The 20,068-nt window shown below is 47.3% G+C and overlaps 1 protein-coding gene across 3 annotated transcripts in view; it reads left to right on the forward strand.

Annotated features, from left to right (window-relative positions):
- Nucleotides 1–11,906: 11,906 nt before the first annotated feature.
- The window catches only part of CALN1 (calneuron 1), a 138,995-nt gene continuing 130,833 nt past the window's right edge, over nucleotides 11,907–20,068 (forward strand). For 2 of the 3 annotated variants that reach the window (XR_008730678.1, XM_055700907.1), the window contains exon 1: nucleotides 11,907–12,096. Coding sequence is in view for 1 of the 3 variants with exons in the window: in XM_055700907.1 (XP_055556882.1) it covers nucleotides 11,971–12,096 (126 nt within the window). In the remaining 2 variants the exon portion in view is untranslated. Of the gene's footprint in view, nucleotides 12,097–19,803; nucleotides 19,851–20,068 lie in introns of those variants that run through there. The other variant, XM_055700908.1, reaches the window with a different exon arrangement.

Genomic DNA, 20,068 nt, shown 5'->3' on the forward strand with positions numbered 1-20,068 from the left:
AAAATATTGTCACTGCTCTTTACAACCTAGCTGAACTCTGTGACTTCAATGAGAGGTTTTACGATGAAGTGATATGGGCTTATACTGTTTGTGGCACAAAAGATGATAGGGGCTCCACCTCAAGTCTCATTTAATGCTTGAGAAAACAATTACAGCTCCAGACAGGCTGAGAGCAGCCAGAGGCATCAAGATATCTTGAACAGTCCTGCTGACCCCTTTGGTAACGCTGTCCTTACTTTTGCACCATGTCATCTATCAAAACCCCAGCAGACGTTGTTCTGGGTCAGAGATGAACCTCCTGAACTGCTTGAGGGGGTTCAGGGTCAGCTGCAAATTGTCAAAACCACTGGTGTGGAAAAGCCTTGGCAATCATATGATGAGTGTCCAGAGAAGAATGTCCCATGTAGGATGGCACAAGAGGAGCTACTGTGTCCATGCATATCCATGAACAAGATGGCACAGGGGTGCCTGGGACCCTGGGAGCAGACATGGGGCTGCAGACCTTCATCTCCATGTGCTTCATTCTGCTGTCACATTGGCATAGGACCCATGGTCATCTTCATCAGTGCTGGTACACCTCTGGCTTAGCCTGGCTGACATGAAGAACACTTGGATCTCCAGAAGCCACATCTGATTTCTTTTGATTGATGGTTTGGCTTTTTAGGCGAGGGAAGCAGATAATGTAGTCAACATAGGCATTGCTGTCAGAAGGTACAGGAATGGAAGGAGAGGGAAAGGCTGGGGAGGTTGCTCTGGGCTTCTCCAGAAATACTTGGTTTTGAATTGAAATCAACCCACATTTCAGAGAACAGAGCTTTGCAGTGGGCTTTTTGTAAAGAAACACAACATTGTCTATGGCTCTTTGTCATACAGACTATCCCCCACAGGTATCCCATTCATGTGGTCTCACATGTGATAGAGAAAAAAACGGAAGAAATCAGGGTTCGTCTAGAAAAATGATGGCAGGGCATGTAGGAGGAAGCTGTGAAGGAAGTATAAAACTCTGGGCACGTGCTGGTATTTCCCTGATCCTGAGATATGTCCCCAAGCAGGGGTGGACCACAGCAAGCATCCTTTGCATCGGTGTTTGCACAGCGCAGCAGGTTGTTGGTCTAACAGTAGGATACCAGGACTTCTTCTGGGAGTCTGCCACAGTGGCTTCCCTCCCCCCCTCCCTGTCATCTCCTGCAGCCACTTCTGCAGCTGTGCAATAGCTGTGGCTGCAGCAGGTCAGAGCAGACGGGAGGAATGCGGGAGCAGGCAGGGTTTGGTGAGGACAGCTGGTGGGAAGGGCATTTGCCAGGTCCTTGAGGCCCTCTGCTATTTCTGGGGCTTGCCAGGGGCACCTGGTTGTATTGGGAATATGAATTAGTAAGAACAATGCTATCAATATATGTGACAAGGCAGAATATCCACGCTCGTGGTGCAGTTTCTTTAAGACAAGCCCATGAAAGTCTGAAAGAAAGATATTTTTTTGTGATGAAGTGCCTAAGCGAGAGTCACTGTAGAGGATTTTAAAGAACAGATTAGCTGAGTTTAATAATGTGAATTATGAAAAGAACCTGCTCTGTGCAGAGCATAGGGTCATATTTGATGATTCACCAGTCTTTTTCTTGACCATTAACTGAACATTTCATGTCAAAAATGTGATCCACATAGAATTGCTGCAGTCTGACGGAGAATGTCTTCCATCTCTCACTGTCCAGCAGCTACAGGAGAAAATATCTTTCTTCTCTGTCAGCATAAAAAACCCCACATAGACACAGGGTAATGGTATGGGAACTCCATGACTTGACATAGCCTCTATAAATAGTGAGGACAAACTCCCCCCTCACCTGATATCCCTGAGGAGGGCAGGTGCAGCACATACCTTCTCTTACTTAACTTCTCTCAGTCACTCATGGAAACTTCCTGAGCTGAAAGCTGTGTCTGCCCTGTTTCAATGCATTATTTTATTCCTCCTTGAACCTTTTTCTGCTTTTGAGCACCGTGGTGTCCTCCAGAAAAAATCCAACAGCATAATTGTGCACTATTTTCAAAAGTACTTCCTCTGGAAGTATTTTTTTAAAAGTCCTCTCTCGGTATTTTCATTGGATACCACTTAGGTCTGGTGCTGTGAGAAACAGCAAGTATTTCTTTTCTATTCACTTTCTCCGTGATGATGAGGATATGATAAAACTCTGCTTTCATAGGAGTTTCCTACATCCCTTTCAGCCACCTCCTGGCCAGACTGAACAGCCCTAATGCGTTCGTCTATTTTTGTGCAGAAGCCGCTCTCTGTCTCTGGCCAAGCTCACTTCCTTCCCCTCACCCCTCCGCGTTCTGTTATCTCCTTTTCTGAATGCACTGAGCAGAAATTTATTCATCATGAGGTGCACAATGGATTCAGACAACAGCATCATTTCGATTTCATTCTCTCTTTCTTTGCCAGAAATCTCTCACATTACATTTACCCATGGCTGTGCTGAACTTGGAGCAGATGTTCTTGAAGAAGCATCCATATTCCTCCCAGTAACTCCTTCCTGAACGGTAATGGCTAGTTCAGAGCTCACCATTTGGTGGGGAGACCGCAGGCTACTTTTCTCATGTGCATTACCATGCACTGATTGGCACTGAAATTCAGCTCTTTATTCTTCAGCTGTTGGATTTTGTCAGATTTTTCTTTTGCAACTGTTGCAACCAGTTCAGGTTTTGATTATCCTGATTAGTTTTGTGTCATTAATAAATGTTGTCCTTTCACTCCTCACACACCTCTAGTCCCCAGACAATTCTTAATAAATGAATAGATCTATTTTGCAGGTCTCTCTGGGATTGCAGTAGGAAGTTACTTCCATTATGAAAACAGATTGTTGATCTTTGTTTCCTGCCTTCTTTTCCCATCTCCTTCATAATGAAAAACAGTGCAAACAATTCACTTAACCTTTCTGCTATGACCTGTCTCTCCTGAGTATGCTTTTTATTCACTGATCATCTATCAGCCACCCCACCTCCCTGGCAGACTTCCTTCCCTTAATGTTTCTGAAGAGGTTTTATTGTTACCTCCAATGTCTCTTGCACGTTGTTGTTCAAAACCCTTATGGGCCTGCCATACTGTTCTTCTCCATGCAATTTGTCATGTTCAGGGATCTATTTCCTCCTTAGAACGGGACTTGTGCATTTTGAGAGATGCCTTTTAACCCTTCCACTCCTCTGTGTAGCTGCACAAACTTTTTTCCTTTTAACTCTGGCTGGTTTGGCAGTGTATGATGATTTCAGGCTTGCAATAGAGAGTTTTAAGACAGTTATTTTACTCTTTTAACTTCTCCTTTTTTATTTCTTTTCAAGCAGACACTATTTTTTTAATTTAATTTTTTAAATTTTGAATATACTTGATATAGACAGAGAGACACATCATTATATAGTATAGTGTGTGTATATATGTATATTTATATATAAAAGGTCAGATGAGCAATGCTTACATCTTGAATAGGTCCTGGACATCTCAGAGCCAAACTGAGAGTTGTTTTTCTGCTTCTAGAGTCAATGATTTTAGCTCCAGCAGTTATTATGTCCAAAAATTATTTTAGAGGTCATGCCTGAAGTGAGGTACGCTGGATATAGTCTACCCAGCATGTGCCCTGGCATCACAGAACCTCACCAGTCAGCCTCTTTCCAACAAAACGGGAGTGACAGCTGTATTGATATCCCCACCCAAATGGGTATCCCCATGGTTTGACTTCCAGCAGCAGCAAAAATATTGAAGGCAACTGCTCTGAACTGTGCTCTGCACTCCTGCCTGCTTTGGATAGAACTGATAAAGCAGCAGCAAGCGGAGCTGGTTTCCACTTCTCCAAATGCAGCAATGCTGGCTGGAGATTGCTTACAGAGCCTCTTCAGCCACTGCCTGGCAGAAGATGTGGCCATGGGTGATGTTCCAGCTCTTTGCATCACCGCTATATACCGTTTTGACCCAAGGCGAGCCCTGTTATTTCCCTGCCTGATAAGCCGCATTTCCAGAAAGCAATACAATTATTTAGAGGTAGAATCCACCATACGGAATGAAGTCATAGTATCAACATCAATGGTTCCATGGACAATTAAAAAACCCTTTCATTTTGAAGACACCGCTGCATCGATGTGACAATGGTCATATTAGAGGCGGCAGGACTAGTCAAGGGGCCCTAAATTAAGTCATAATTGAAATGTTTGAAGGGAAATGAGTATGGCTGTCAGGGTCAGCCTTAAATATACTTCGCTAACATCTTGCAGAAAAATTTTGATAAAAATTGCAGTGCTGCGTGAGAGATGACTGACTTTTATTTCAAAGTAAATAAGTAGAACAGGAGAGAGGGGGAGGACACACAAGAGCACAGTGAATAAGATGTATAATCAAATGAAAACTTTTGTACAATGATATTGTATAAGGTAAAACTTCAGAGTTTAAAAACAGAACACATTTTGTTTACCAAAAAGCTAAGAATGTTTGAAAGCACATTTGACTATAATATACATCCTATGCTTTCTGGAGTATTTATTTAACATATATAAGCTGGGGAAGCAAGGCACCTTTTAATAAATAATGCCTCAAAGTGCTGAAAAACAAAATAAGAATAGAAAAAATTGCTTTGCAGAACTCAAAAGCTACTAGAAAAGCTGTTTTTTAGAAAAACATGTAACTTCCAATGAAGTAACTTAAATTAATGGCACATGAGCACATGCTGAGGTTAAGCAAGTGCACGAGTGTTTTTATAAATCCTCATGTTCATTTTCTTGAGCCAGGGCAAAGCTGTATGCACAGACCTAGCAGACCAGGACAGCTCTCTCCACTTTACAACTGATTTCAACAGGAACACCCATTGCTTTGCACCGTAACAGGCACAACTCACACTCAGCGTAGCATGGAGCAACTTTCAGAGGAGCACTATTTAAGGTGCTAGAACAGGTGACAAGGTTTTTGGTATTCAATAGCTGAACCTCAGTCCCACCATGTTTCTGAATGCTGGGCTCAAACCTTAAGGCTGTCAGAGCCCTGAGGGCACTAATTGCCCTAAACATCCTCACCTGGGTCCCACCCACACCCCTGATGCCCATGGTCCAGGAGCCCATTTAAGCTCAGCCCTGGGCCTTTAGCCCTGGTTTGTGTTGTAGGTGCGTCTGTGTCCAGCTAGTCTTTGCCTTCTGGAATGATCTCAAGATGTTGTAGGTAGCTTTTTATCCTGCTCTACCTCCTGGATGGACCTGTATGTAGCTTTGTTTTTAGCCCTATCTGTTCCTGATTAAGCTTCTTGGGTGGAACTTGGGCCTAATTTCTTACTGTACCTGGGACTGTTGCTGCACCCTGTTACCAGCACTCAGCTCTGCTCATCAAGTTCACGTCCTGTAGGACCTCTGTTGGTGAGGGTACTACCTGCACTAGGGTCACCCTTAGCTCCTAGTTCTGTTTTTCCCACTGTGGAGCAGATCTATCTCTACCACCCCCTGACAAGCCTGCTCTTGACCAGACATTTCATCCCTGAATCTCTCCTGCTGAGTAGGTACCAGCCAAAACAGTGGTGGTGTGGGTTGGGGTCCAGTTTGGCTTCGTAGCCTGCGTAACTGGGAGCTAATGCTGTGGAGGTCAGGAGTTGGATGTGAAAATGTGATGGAAGTGGCCTCCTTAGCTGGATAGATGCACACCTGTGTGCTCAGATAACTCCTGAGCACTGTCTGATTAAGCCTGGACATCTCTTGTATGTTGAGGTCTCAATGTGTGCAACCTTTGGTTGAAAAAGCCTGCAGCTCTGAGTTCAAAATAACTATTTGCTGTTCTACACTTATTTCATTGGCCTTTCTGTCTAGCCACCCTTATAAACACCTGCTGGAGCTTAGCTTAGATCCAGACCTGCCAGATTTTGACCTAAGCCCTCTTTCTCTTTGGTTCATTTGTTGCTGCCCACACTGCCCATTGGGTCTCTGAGGATGGGAGCCTCTTGCTCTTCTAAGGTGACAAACTGACAGTTCCACCTTCACAGCAGAAGCATCTCTGGTGAATTAGCTGCAGCACACGGCAATTATGTTAAGGAAGTTGGGTGAAAGGGAGCAGTAATAATTTGCAAGTTCTGCCAACAAAATCCCTTTCGTTTTTGTTGTTGTTTTTTTCCCTCCCCATACCTTGGCAAGACTCCTTCCTGTTTTTCTTTTACTACATGGCAAATGCACAATAGGAACAGCAGGTCGTTTACTCCAAATCCTTGGTTTATAATTTTTCTGATGGTACCAGCAGCTTTTTCTAAAGGCAGTGAACAATGTGCAAAGTTCTTGTTGGAAAACAGTCATAATTAGAAGCTTTCTAAACTTCCAAGAGCTTTTGAGTACTCCTCAGCACACTTCTTTCATAATATTCTGTGGGTCCATATTTATTCTAATCAACTGAGTTGCATCCAGCTGACCTCAGAAATGCTGCCCTGTAGGTTTGGAGAATAGTATATGAAGGCAAAAGAGGAAAACCTGGAATGGAAGATCCCATGATGTCTGGATTTATAGAGAAATAATATTTTTGACAGAGTTCTCCCAGAAAAGCTTACAGGATCAGCCCAGGTACAGAGGAAGGAATAAGAAATGATTGTTGCAGATCCATGTGGCCAGATAAGCATGGCTTGGTGGATGGGAAAAATATGAAGTGCTGCCTATGAAAGTGAAAGTGAGTGAACTTTGAGCTGCGTGGGGATGAAAAAGGCAGCTACAGGGAGGAAGAAAGAAAATATCAGTCATATTATGATGAAGCTAACAGCTCTTTTTCCTCTGCCAAAACGGTACTTTTTGCTTTTGGTCTGAAAGCAGAGTTGTGGATCAACTGAAGTTTTTTAATTTGTTGAATTCAGATTCCACCACCACCCCCAGCAGATCATTTTAGTTTGTGTAGTAAGTTCTCCAGGGGGTGGGATGGAGACCTGAGTGACACCCATGTCTCTGGGCTGGGAGCAAACAAGCCAGCAGTCTGCTGGAGGTGCCTGAATTGGCCCCAAACCCAGCCCAGCTTCAGGCTGTGTGTGGGTCCTGTGTATGACCTCCTCTCCCCAGATCTCCTGGGGCACAGTAGATGTCTTGTGGTTCTTCTACCACATGAAGACTGTGATTTGCAGTCTCTAGGGTCAGGGAAGCATGCCAGTCTTTGATCCAGCAGTGAGTCAGAAGGTGGGATGTATTGGCTGAAGGCATCCCTCTGCTCAGTCTGGAAGGTCTTGAGCAAAGGGCTTTTGCCTCCTAGTGGAGTTTCCTCCAAGACTGTATCATGTCTTTGGATGGATTCCCTTTATGTTTTCCTCTTGCTGCTTTGCGCTGTTGTAAGTAATCGGATATTCACTGGATATGAAGAAATAATAATCTACTGTCTTTTTTTTTTTTTTTCACCCGGTAGGATGAGATGTATGAGCACTGCTCTCTGTCCTAGTGACTATCTGAGCATTTTTTGTAACTGGAGCCAAACCAGCTCCTGATTTCTGACAGCCTGAAGTTAAGCCCATGCACCTGGCTGTTCTGAATGCGGCTGACTGAGCTGTCAGGCTCGGGTCACCTGCCTCTCACTCTGGTGTCTGAATAGAGCATCACAGCCACCTCCTCCCTGCAGCACCCAGTGGTGTCTGGTGAACTTAGCTCTTCTTGTCACATATTCTTGGTTTTTATTAAGTGTCAGAAAAGGAAGTGTTCTGCATTAGTCACCATCTTTTGCCAGGCTTGGTTTTTCTTCATTGTCTTAAAGCCACACATGAATTTGGGATTGGCTCAAGCTGAACTTCAGGTTTTGTTTGACAAGATCAAGAGAATGAGAAGACCATTTCCATGACCCTATATAGTCATTGATGCTTTGATGGGCTGGAGGTGGCAGTTTTTACTGTTGCCTGATATGACTTATGAGCTGCAGGTTGTGCATTTTGGGAACAGCTGTGGGCACACGTTTGTCTCAGCCACAAACTCACCATTACCAAGGCTATGACCCAGCCTGAATCCTACCTGAAAATATTTCCAGAGAGCATTTAAGGCAGTTTTTTAGAGTGGAGAGGTACGCCCGTGGTGCTGTACTTCCATCCCGACCAGGAACAGAGTAGCCCAAGCTACAACAAACCTTCTCCCTCCTCCAGGTGCCAAGTGCATTTCTTCAGCCTGTTCTCCAACTTAGAGGGCCACATATGTGTTAAGAAAAAAATCCTTACATCAAAGTGTCTGTAAGCCATGGTAGTCATCTTGGATGTTACTGAGCACCCTATGAATGAAATTGCTTTGTGTATGAAGGGGGTGATAATGCACTATCTCCCTCCCCTCCTGTCTGTGCTTTTCCAGCCCACTCTCATCTCTGCGATCCTCTTCCCTCTCCTGCCTCCACTGGAAATAAAAATGAGATGTGAAAGGAAAAAAGTATTGAGGAAAATCTGGAAATCCAGATGTCTCAGCATCAGCCCAAGCTGTGTCCTTTTTACAGCTTGTAATGAGGAAGACTGGAGTGACTGAAAGCCCTGACCCCCAGCCAGCCATTGTACCTGCTCTCACCTACTTCTCTGAGAGGTGAAGTCTGGAGCAGCTGCTGATTCTCATTTTAGGTCTTAGGGTTTGAGCTATTAATAAGCCTGGAAAATAACCACATGTTCTCTGAATTATGTAACAGATGTTAAATTCCCCAAGATGAAGAGGTGTCAGCCTGATGGAAGAAGTGATGTGAAGACCTTTCTTTTTCCTTTGAGTGGGGTTTCTCCTCTTGTTAGCAAAATCAGTTATCTGCTGGTGGGGGTAACAAGAAAATCAATATCGCCCCAACGATTTTGACCCAACCCCGCTGTTGCCCGCTTCTTCACTTTGCACCCATGTTTATGCATTTCTTGCCTTTCTCTGGCATCAGATTTTGAAGACAAGTGCTGTCCAAAATGAAGTCCCATTGAAAGAATGTGTTGTGATGAAGAGCTGTTGAATGAGTCACTGTGCTCATGCTGGCAAAGCGGGCTGTGGAGCGGGCCAGATCCTTACGCTTGGCACGAGAGAGCGAGAAGCAAAAGAGGAAAGTAAACTTAGGGCCAGGAGCTGCAGTGCTTGGCCAGCCAAGGGGGCTGGGTTGCAAACGCTTTCCCATTTAACCGTTTCAGCGACAGCTGCCAGCAAGGCAGGGATGTGTTCGCAGCTTCATTGAGGAAGCAGGAGCTGGGCTGAAGGTGAATACAGAGGAGGTGCCCCAGGCGGGGGATTAAAAAGGGTTTCACTTCTGTCTTCTTTCTGACCTTTTTTTTCTTTTTTTTTTTTTTTTTTAAAGTTTGTCTTCTTCCTAATCCTCCTGTGTTCCAAGGGAGCACTTATGGCTCCATGTGGGAAAGGTCCTCAGCAGCTCAGGATGGTGTTTAACCAGGATGGCGCTCTTCATAGGATCCCTGTCCTTTGCCTCTTGGTACCTTGCATAAAGATGGAGGGAAGCTGTCATCGGCTGTGTGTAACACAGCTGAGCCATCCCTTGGGAGAGACGTTTATAAATGTAGATTGAAGACACTGGGCTCCGAGGGTACCACATTTTCTGTGGGTGTAGATACACAGTGAGACTAATAAATCAGCCTCTGCACTAATAGAGATGTTTGTGCTCTTGACTGTGACCCTGCTGGCTGCTCTCTCGGAGGGGTGACTTTGTTCAGACATTTATTTCTGAGGTCTGCTTTAGTACCGCTTGTTACGTGCTGGCACGACAACTGCAGGTGCCTGTTGTGGCACAATGTGCCCTTTCCCCTGGGGATGCCTCTGGGGAAACGTAGCTCTGGCCAGAACAAGCTCATGGGGGGAAAGTGCTGCTGGAGGTGTGAGCTGTGTTCTACCACCACTGCTATTAATGCGATGGTAGAGATTGTAGAGCCCTCCTGGATTCCTCCCTCTTTTTTCACACCCTGTACCCTGGGAGTGGAAAAAATTGCAGAAAGTGAGTCCCTGCTAAGTGTGAAATTCAGAGGGACCATGAATGTAATGGGGATCTCCTGAATACCAGGGTCTAACCTGGACAGCACACTACCTGGCACAAGTCTGGGTCCCACACATAAAGAATTAGTTGTTGGCCACTTCAAGGTAGTAAAAAAAGAAATGTGAAGACCAGGGATCCACGTTTTGGGTGGTTTCACCATTTCCCCACAGTTCCCCTTAGCTTGTCCTTCAGGACCAGTCGACAGTCTTACACTCTGTTACTTACTGCTCACTACTGATTAACGGGCTTCTAATGTCATTACTTCCTTTATTATCCAACCAATCTGAAGGATCAGCCATTTTCTAGGGAAAAAAAGAGGACAATGTCTTACTGGCATTAAGTGGTTGGCTAGCAGGGTAGCTAGCAGGAAAATTAATCTGTAAATGTGTATTATCCAGACAAAGACTGGAGTCCAGCTATCAGAGGAGGTGTTGCAAAGCACAGAGATAGGCGAGGTAGTCAAAAAAATTTAAGGACTGTATCAAGAGCCAAAGCAGAGCCTCGAAGTGTTGGTAATAACGGTGGCAGTAGTAATACTAATGCTCTACTTTGGAGGTCTGGTCCTGGGTCAGGCCTCAAGCACACTTTGTGCTGTGCAATTGCAGATGAAATGGCAAATAAGTTCTTGCTTCAAAGTGCCTAAAAACCATGTAGAAGGAGAGTGAGGCCAGACGGCTAGTGACAGATGGGCAGGGGAGAAGAGAGAGGTGAGGGCAGCTGGCACGGGGAGGGTACGTCTCAGGGTACCAGCAGGCTCACGGCTGTTACGGAGGTGGTTTCAGGAAGGATAACAAGGTGCATATGTGGATCACCTGGGGGCACTTGCTCGGGCACGAGGGCCAGCAGAGGAGAAGGAATGAGGTGCTTGTTGCAAGTATAATGAGAGCTTGAGAGTGGCTGACATGGCAGGGTGTTGAAGGCATAGTCTGATTTCCCAAAAGGAATTGGGGATGGTGGGTCAACAAGGTACAAGCCATGAGGGGTCCTGGCAGCGGATACACTGGCTTGTCTTGGGTGCAGAAGAGAAGGGGGAGTGCAGAGAGGTGTGTCCATGGTGGCAGTGAATGAGTTTTGCAGGCAGTTTTTGAATGGCGATGCTGCAGCAGGTGGCATGTGGTGATGGACAGGAGCGAAGTGACACAGTGCAGGTGTTAGTGAGAGGTAGTGTGGGTCATGACTAAAGAAGAGTTTTTCGCAGAAAGGGGGCATCCCACCTGGGGGCTTGGAGGTTCGGTGTACCTGTGGTGGGTGGGTGCCTTGCAGAGATACCTGCATGGCTCTTGGCAAGGGCATGGGTGGCCCTGGCTCCTCCTCTTGTGCAGGGGTGCTTGCACCCGCATCCCCGTGACATGGGAGTACTGGCTGTGCCCAGCTCATTCCTGGGAACAGCAGCAACATCTCCATCAGAGGGAGAGGTAGTCACGCTCTTGACTGTGTGCAGGGACCTTGTGCTAACGTGCTCCAGGCTGGCACTGATGGGAGTGGACATGGAGCACAGCTCGCTGTTGAGAGGACTCGTGGTATCGCATGTTCATGCTTGGAGACACCGCGCCAGCATCTGCCCAGCGCTTCTGAGGAGATGCCTGCAGACACTGCAGGTCGGCTCTCTTGTGACTACTGGGTTGCAGCTGCAGCCAGCCCTGGGTGTTTAATTTGATTTATGCCAACTCTGCATTGCAAAACATATGAGCAAATCGCTGTTGCCCCCTGGAAGAAGCAGGGCTGTGTCCCAGAGCACACTATTCCCATGGCATTTAACATTCTCTGCAAAACCAGCTTTTATTTAGAACTGAACATCTGTTCCAGATGTGGTTATTCACTGCCTGCGTCGCTGCGCTCCTGCCATTGTTGTCCTGCTACACAGTGAAAGGCTGGCATGAATTATTGAAAGATTGAGTTTAAATAAATGATAAACTGGTACTATGCATGAAATTAAGTTTCTGTCCACTCCTTACAGAGTCACACTCCCGGTTTTGATGTCCCCATGATGAGCTCGCACACCTCCCAGAACCTGCCATCTCATTTGCCTGATGGGGCTAATCGAAGAGCATGGAGAGGGGCAGCCCAAGCATGAAGGTGGCCAAGGGGACGAGTCTCCTGGGGAGAAGGAAGAACTGCAGCAGAGAAGCAGGCAACCAGAGTTTCCCTCCTGGCAAGTGCCTTTTTCATCTCAAACTGTTCCTTGCAAGAGGCGAGCTGGCTCGGGGGCTGCTCACAAGGGCAGTCGGTGGGGCGGGAGGGAGCTGCCAGCTCCCAGGGGTGGGTGGTGGGGACAGTGCTGGGGACCAGCAGCGGGTGCATGTGTTGGGAATGTAAAAGATCAAGATCCTTAGTTAAAAACCTAGAATAAAACCTCTTCCCAGGGAAACATCTTGCAGGACTGTGCTGAACGTAAACGTATCCCAACTGTCTACATGTACGTGGTGCGAGGGCGAGGGGCACTCTGGGTTTGAGCCTGCTGTGGCTCTAAACCAGCCAAACCCTCCTTTGCTGTTGGCTCTCATCTGGAAAGTCCAAATGGATTTTTGGAAGTCTTGGAAATTGTTTATTTTATTTTTTTTTTTCTTCACCATTTTGAAAAATGGCTTGACTCACAGTTGCATGAGGCTGTGGGGATTCACAGCAGACCATCTGTTTCAGCTGTTAGCAGTCATTAATTTTTTTTATATTTTTTGCTACTTTTGATATACTTTGGGAAAAAAATATGTTCTTTATGGCATTGGAGAACTTCAAAGTTGCTTGCTTTTTTTTTTCTCTCAGAGAAACAATATACAGTGGATGTAGTTGTTATAAAAGAATTACATTTTTATTGGGCTTTCTAAATGGGGAATTTGTCTCCTGTGGACACTCAGGAGGACATGGAGTATTGTTTGTCTCCTTTCCACCATGTATTTGGCTAACACCTGCCTTGCTACTGTACTGTGATACATCTACTTTTTTTCCAGGTTAACTAATGAAGAAAGGCTTTAATTTAAAAAATGTGGTGAGATTTTCTTTTAAGCCCCTCCATTTCTGGAGCTAAGTACTTACTGATTAAATCAGCCTTATTGTCTCCAGTTATTCTACCCAGAAACTGGAAAATTACTCAACTCCTTGACAGGTGTTCACAGCTGATGGCTCAGATTTGTGGATCGAGTGCTGGGGCATATGGCATGATAAATAATAGAACAAACTAATCCTATTGACACTGTCCACCCTCCAGCCTGCACACATTTATCCTTGCTCTCGCTGTGCGACAGCCCATTCCCTGAGCCAGCTCCTCTCAGAGGTGCTGCTCCCGAGCCACTGACTGATGAGTTTGGCTCATCAATGTTTGAGCAAAGCGTCATAGCGCTGTTTTTGCAAGGACCTCTGCTCAGTGTGACAGGCAGGTGTTCACCATGGGTTTGCTCCCCGTCTGCTTCATTAGTTTGTTCAGCTGACGCTTGCGATGGCACATTGTGCCAGAGTTTGCCCAAGAGCCTTGCTGGTGGTTTCCCTGTTGCTTGTGTAGGATTTTAAATACAGCAAAAAAAACTTCCTTGATTTTAAGGGGTACTGGGAAATGAAAAGGCTGGGAGCATGAGGGAGGGTGCAGTATCTTGCATGAAAATGTGTGATGGGGGATGGTGGCATTGTGCAAACATGAAGCTGTAGTGGGTAATGGGCAGAGAGCTCTGCGCTGGGCTCATGGTTGTGCTGGCTTGGGTCATGCATCCCTGAAAGAGCTGTGGGCAGGATGTAAAACATGAGCCACAAACCTCTGAACCTACTCTTGAGCCTTGTGATGGTTGGGAGAGTGCAAAACTTACACTGAGTGTCTTAGACCTGCCTGTGACACCTGGGTGAAGTGACAGCCAGAGAGCCGTGGAGTATTTCCAACCATCCATTAGGACTGCGGCTTTCAGCAGGATTACAAATGTGTCCTGGAAAACGCTCCTTGGAGCTGGCCAAAGAGCTGTTAGTTTCTGGGCGTGGGGGCTGGTTCTGGGCACAGGGCCATGCCGCGGCCAAACCCAGCGTGTGCCACTGCGGAGCGAGCTGGCAGTGAGGGACACCGCTGGGATGGTGGCTCCTCCTGTCCTGCTGCCCGCTTCAGGGAGGCGTGTGCTGCTAAAACCGTATGTCTCTATAGTGCAAAGCAAAGAGACCATCGGACGTGCCCCGGGAGCTCAGCACCAGGGCTCTATGCTCCTGTGTGCATTTCCAGGTATGGCCTGGGTCCAGCTCTTGTCTTTGGGTGCAGAGGAGCAGGATGTGTCCCATCCCTGTGTCTCTTGCTCCCATGTCTGAGCAAGGCGTGTGCCCCGAGCAGTTGGGGCAGCCAGCACACCGCGATGCCTGCTGCAAGCTTGCCAGGGGAAGGTGGAGGAATGCACATCTGGAGGCTCAGAGATGTTTGGTGCCTGTGTGGTTTTCATTTGGAGGCCTTTCTGTTGTTGATTGACTTAATTAAAATTAAAAAAAAAAAAGCAGCAGACAGGATTGGACTTTATTTTTTTTTTAAATGAAATCCCTGGCTTTGAGAGCTACACAGCCAATTTTCATTTTGAAATTTCCTTTCCTTAAAAATTTTATTTTTAAAGCTCCCCAAAAGAATTTTGAACTGCAAATTGGAAGGAGGTGTTAGACCTTACAACTAAAGCAAACCCAACCCCAAATCTATTAACCGATTCAAAAACCATTTTGTGTTTTGCAAAGTCAATTTTCTGGAGAAAATTAGATATTTTGTTTATTTTCCAAAGAAAAACACTGCTTTTTAAAAATTGAGTACTCCAAGGTACCTCAAATACCCCTCAGATTTTTGTCCCAGCATTGAGAAATGTGGGCGGTGCTTGGCTGCGGCATGCTCTCCCCCTTTGCCCTACCTGCTGAACACGTGCTCTGTGGTACTGAGCCTTTCTGGGGCAATGCTAGAGATTTGCGGTTTTGATGAGAAGGGAGGAAGATGATTAGTGATCCTGGGGCCCCTGTTTGTTCTTCATGCCCCAACATGTGTCTGCTTGGGCTTGCAGCCATCCTCCTCCATCCATCAGGTCAGGCCTTGGTGCATCCCCCAGAGACCCCACTTGCGGCTCAGGGCACAGCCCTTCTTGGTGTGCCCCGAAATTACTGCCCAGATCCTGAGTTGAGATGAGGAAGTAAGGAAAAGGAAGAAAATATCTCCCCGTCAGGAAATCTGCCTGTTAACACCCCAGACACAAAAGTCTCAATGGAGCTTTTCCCCTTTGAACCAGCTAAAATGTTGCTCACTGATGGGAAGTCTAAAAATAAGCGCGTTCTCCACAAACAGCTTAAAGATGTTGAAAATGAAAAGCAACAAAGGATGTAGAACGTATGAGTCACTAAATTACAGGGCTATCTTTCTAAGAGCAAAACAAAACAAACCCCCCCCCCCCAAACCCTCCCTGCTGAAATTCATTGTGAGTTTTCTGGGTTTGGTTTGGGGCTGTTTGCCCCACGGTGCCTGCGCAGACAGTCATCTTATTTTTGTGGGCTAGCGAAGGGCTGAAACCTTATCCATTTTTATTACACAGTGTGCCAGAGCTGCTCTGTATAAATAATAAGAGTAAAACCAGTCTGCTCAGCGGCATGAACAGGAGGTGCTTTTTCTCTTGCACATGGGCATTTCTGTTGATTTTTATTTTTTTTTCTTGTGTAGATAAACCCCCTTGCACTAGCTCACTGGATGTCAAGCTTTCTTACAGGAAAGCGTGTAAGCATACATTTGTCTTAACAGCGTGTTCTTCTGGCCCTGGCTTAGCCACAAGTGTTTGGTACTCTCGGCTGGGAGCAAGCAGATTTTCCTGGGTGTAATAGCATTTGTCTATAGCTTTAGTTTGTTGAGATAATGTAATTAAAAGGAGTTCTTGGTTTGCTTTTTTTTTTTTTCCTCTCTGAAGGTCTCATTTTGTGATGAGCTCTGCTAGGGTGGACTGTGTTGCAAAACTGAAGTTTTTTTAGCATTTGCAGATGAGCTTGAATCAAAATCTTGGCGTTTGAGGCAGCAGGAAAGGGGATGGACTGGTGCCAAACCTATGCCTACATCTGATGTTTGCAGCCAGCCCCAATCTCTCTAATAGGCTGAAATGAAATCTTGGGTCCAAGCAGATGGTAGGGCTGGAGACGCGAATCTGCTGGTGCTGCTGCATCCCAGACCTGCTGTTGTGGTGTGGAATACCCTCACTGGGGTTTGAAGGAGCTGGAGGCTGCCCCTTTCTACCCATCATCATCTGCACCTTCATCCATCCTCTTCGCTGTCGTGCAGGGAGGAAGGGCAGCAGCACCGGGCCAGGTGGCGGCGAGATCCCTTCCACGAGCCAGTTGCGGTACCCGGCTGGCTCGCTCCCGGCCCAGATAACCCATCAATCAATGAACCGGTTCCCTGCGTTGGCAGGTACAATAAAGGCTGTGCACAACCATCATAAATCCTGGAGTGGAGCTCGCTCAGAAATGATTTAATCTAGATACTTAGTTCTGAAATGCGCTAATTAAACTTCAGAATGAAGCATCCAGTGCAGAAGCAAGATGAATAAAAAGTAAAAATAAAAGTTTCCCCTGGAATAATTAACCATCATTAAAAAATGAAAATCCAGGCTAGGGAGCAATTGTACACTTTCCACAAAGTGTTTCATCAGAAATAATGGGATGAAATTAAGCAATGCAAAAATGTAGGCTGAAAGTTGAAAAGCTTATCCCACTCGTGAGACCCATTAGACTGCAAAATGTTACTGAACCCTCCCCAGGGAGCGGTCAAATGTGTATTTCTCGGGACATTTAAAATTGGACTGGACAGAAACCCCCTCCCTTACACTGTGGGGAACAGTTACAGATATCCTCACTTCGATGGGCCTTACAGACCTCTCTGAGTTTTAATTTCAGTGAGTCATCCCTAACTGAGAAAAAACTATTTAATTTTGGTAGAAGGCTTTCTTATCTGAGGGAACTCTCAGTCTGACCCTACAGGCCTTACGTCTAGATATTGCGAAGGATGTTTTTAAGACACCAGCCTTTTCTAAAATCATACACCGGCTTGCCCTGCCTCCCCTTGGACGCTGCATTTATTGCTGTCCTATCTATCGTGCGCTCACCTGACGCTTCAGCCACCGCTTTCCTTGGTCTCAAAAAAGGCACCCAAGCAGAAATGGAGACCTCGCCCTGCCTATGCGGCTGTGGGTTTGCTGAGCATCTCCCTACAAGCTGGGTGGTACCCAAATGTAATCAGTCTGACTGGTGTACAACAGCTTGATAGCAAATTACATCAAGCAATAACCCACTTGATATTAGAGTGACAGCTCAGCACTGACAGTGACAACGATCACTGGTCCCCAACAGGCAGCCAGGCAGGTCTCTGACAACAACTGTCCCTGCCTCGCATAATTTTTCGGTGCGTTGCTTTGTCACATTAGTATTATACTGTCTCTCGCCATATCATTTTCATGAGCATAATGCAAATGTCACGGTGCTGATTTTGGAGGTGGCCCTCTCCCTCCGGAGAGCACGTCCTCCCATCACTGCTCCCCAGCCACAGGAGCTGCTTTGCTACCCAGGAGATCTTCTCAAAAAACAGAGGGTTTGACGCCATCAGCTCTGTATTTTAACAAAGAAAAAGAGAAAACGGCTGCTGCCTGGTCTTGTTTACGTGGACACAAGTCTGGAGATATTCTGGATGTACTTAAGGATTAATGAGAACTTGGTCCTTTAACAATCTTTAATAACAAATATATAAGCCTAATGGATTTTCCAGCTACTGTTTTCAGCCATGAAGGTTGGAACCTTTTTGTCTAATATCTTCCAGAGCGGAGGGAAAGGAAATTAGCTAAAGGCAGGGAATAATGTTCTGCAAATGAGGGGCTTTGCCCCCACTTTACTCATGTAAGCAGCCCAGATGAGGCTAAGGGAGTCACAGGTGAAAGTTTCCTTATGGAGCAAGAAAAAAAGAAATGAGAAGTAAAATGACGTGAAGAGATTGATCTGAGTCTCACCTTGTTGAAATAGCGTTTGGTCCCATCATTCACCTTCCACAGATGGTACCGAGGAAAACATTGCTGGAGCAGGAATTATCTTTTCACTGGACATAGGAATGCCAATAACTTGATAAAAATGGTAACATTGCAGGATGTTGCACAGCTCTGATGGTTTATAAGGAACTTGGACCACGGCTAAATTCCTGCACCTCCATCCAGGCCCTGGTGGGCAGGAAAGCATGCAGGCACAGGGGCAGTGGGATGCAGAAAGCCCATCTGCGGGCAGGACGGCTGAGCTGGTGAAGCAGAAATAGTTTACTACCAATGGAGAAGGGATTTCTAGTTTGCACAGGGAGCAAAGGAAGCAAAAATCCCTCTGCTCATGGTTTCTGAGCTGGTGATCACGTTCCTTCTGATGGTGAAATCCCAGCATGGGGAATGGTGTGACCCCCGAGGCTGAAAGGAAGGAGCCGGGAAGGATTTTTACATCAGAAAAGTACAACCCAGACAGGATGTGAGCGAAACACCTTTGAACCATAAAGCCGACGCTTACTCTGAAGGCTTTGTTCAGCGCTTACACGGCTGTGGGAGTGTTGCTGTAGATGCAGGGTAGCTCTCCAGGCTGCTTTCCAGATCCAGCCACAGCAGCTTTAGTTGAGTGTTGGGTTCCCATTAGAGACTCTTCTGAAGTCAGCTGTGTTCACCATCAGAACACCTTTCTATATACTTAGACTAAACCATCTTTAGCTAAATTTCACCCCACTGGGAGCACACACCAGCCCAGCTTTCCCCAGGTACAGCTTTTCCAGTGGCTTTGCCAACCCTGGGCAGGATCCAAAGCCCCTGTGCACCTGGTGCCCTCAGGGAACTGGGAAGACAAGAAGCTCCACCATGCTCTGGTAGCCCACTGAAGATGACCACAATAAAGAAAGGTGTCGCCTGGTTGATCTGCGGTGATTTTAGCTCAGCTGAGAAACCTGAGGAGATGCTCAGCAAGTCGGGAGAACTGCACTCCATCAAGCACTTGCTTGTTTGCTCTGAAGAAGTCAGGACCTGGCTGTCAGCATCAGGGATTTTTGTAGCCACCTGCTCTGCTCCTCCGTGCTCCCCAGCATCAAACAGAGGGCACTCGGGCCGGCTGGGCTGGGACCCGGGGTTCGGGGAGATGCACACCTCTGTGCAGACAGGAGCACCAGAGACACGTGCAGACATGGTTTCTTCTCCTCCATTGCTGTTTCCGAAAAAAGAACCGGCACCTTACCCCCTCCCTCCATGGTAAAAAGAAAACCTGGAGAAGGTTGGGGAAGTCAACTTTCCAAGGGGGTCAGCCCCATATTAGTGATTCCTTTCCCGTCGTGGACTGTTTCGGGGTCGTGCTCTTTCCCAGCTGCCTCCGGGAGGGAGGAAAGACAGGCGGTGGGAGCCGCGGAGGATGGAGCCGCCGGGGGCTGGCCCCTCTCCCCTGCGCGCAGCATCCCGCGGGCTCTGGGGAAGGGGCAGACGGCGACCACCACACGATCGGGTGGCTGGCACCGAGGTGCCGGCGAGGAAGGGGTTAGCGGGGGCCTGCCGCAAGGTGGGCTGCGGCGGAGGGTGTTCCCCGGGCGGGCGCTGCGCCGCCGCCCTGGCCGGGGGCTCCGGGGGAGCGCGGCGCTGGGGCTGCGGGGCCATGGGGCGCTGAGCCGCAGCGCGCTGCCGCGCCGCCCCGCACTCGCATCCTCCTCAGCAGTCTCCGGGTTTATCCCGGTTTTTTTTTTTTCCTTTGCATTTTTTTATTTGATTGTCTTTTTTTTTTTTTTTTTTTTTCCTTCGCCATCCTCACCGCCCAGATCCCTCTCTGCCTCCTCCCTCCATCCTCCTTTGAATAACTCGGCCAGGAGCGATCTGGAGGGGGGGGGTGGGGGGTGGGGGGGAGGGAAGAGGAGCCGAGCAAACCTGTGGCGGAGAAGCCGGCTGGTGGAGAGGTGAGTCGAGAAGGTGAGACCCCGGCGAAGGATGGGGAGCACTGGCTGCCCACCCCCACCCCCCCGGGCAAGCGGGGGGGCAGCCGGTGCCCCACGGGGAACCGACCTGTTGGCCGGAGCGGGGGCTGGTCCCTCCCTCCCGGCTTGCTTAGACGGGGCGGCGGCGGAGCGGTCCCCCGTGGGGTACAGCGGGGTTCGGGGTTGGCGGCGGCGGGGGG

Source organism: Falco cherrug, chromosome 1 (assembly GCF_023634085.1).
Source record: "Falco cherrug isolate bFalChe1 chromosome 1, bFalChe1.pri, whole genome shotgun sequence".
Classification (NCBI taxonomy): Eukaryota; Metazoa; Chordata; class Aves; order Falconiformes; family Falconidae; genus Falco; species Falco cherrug.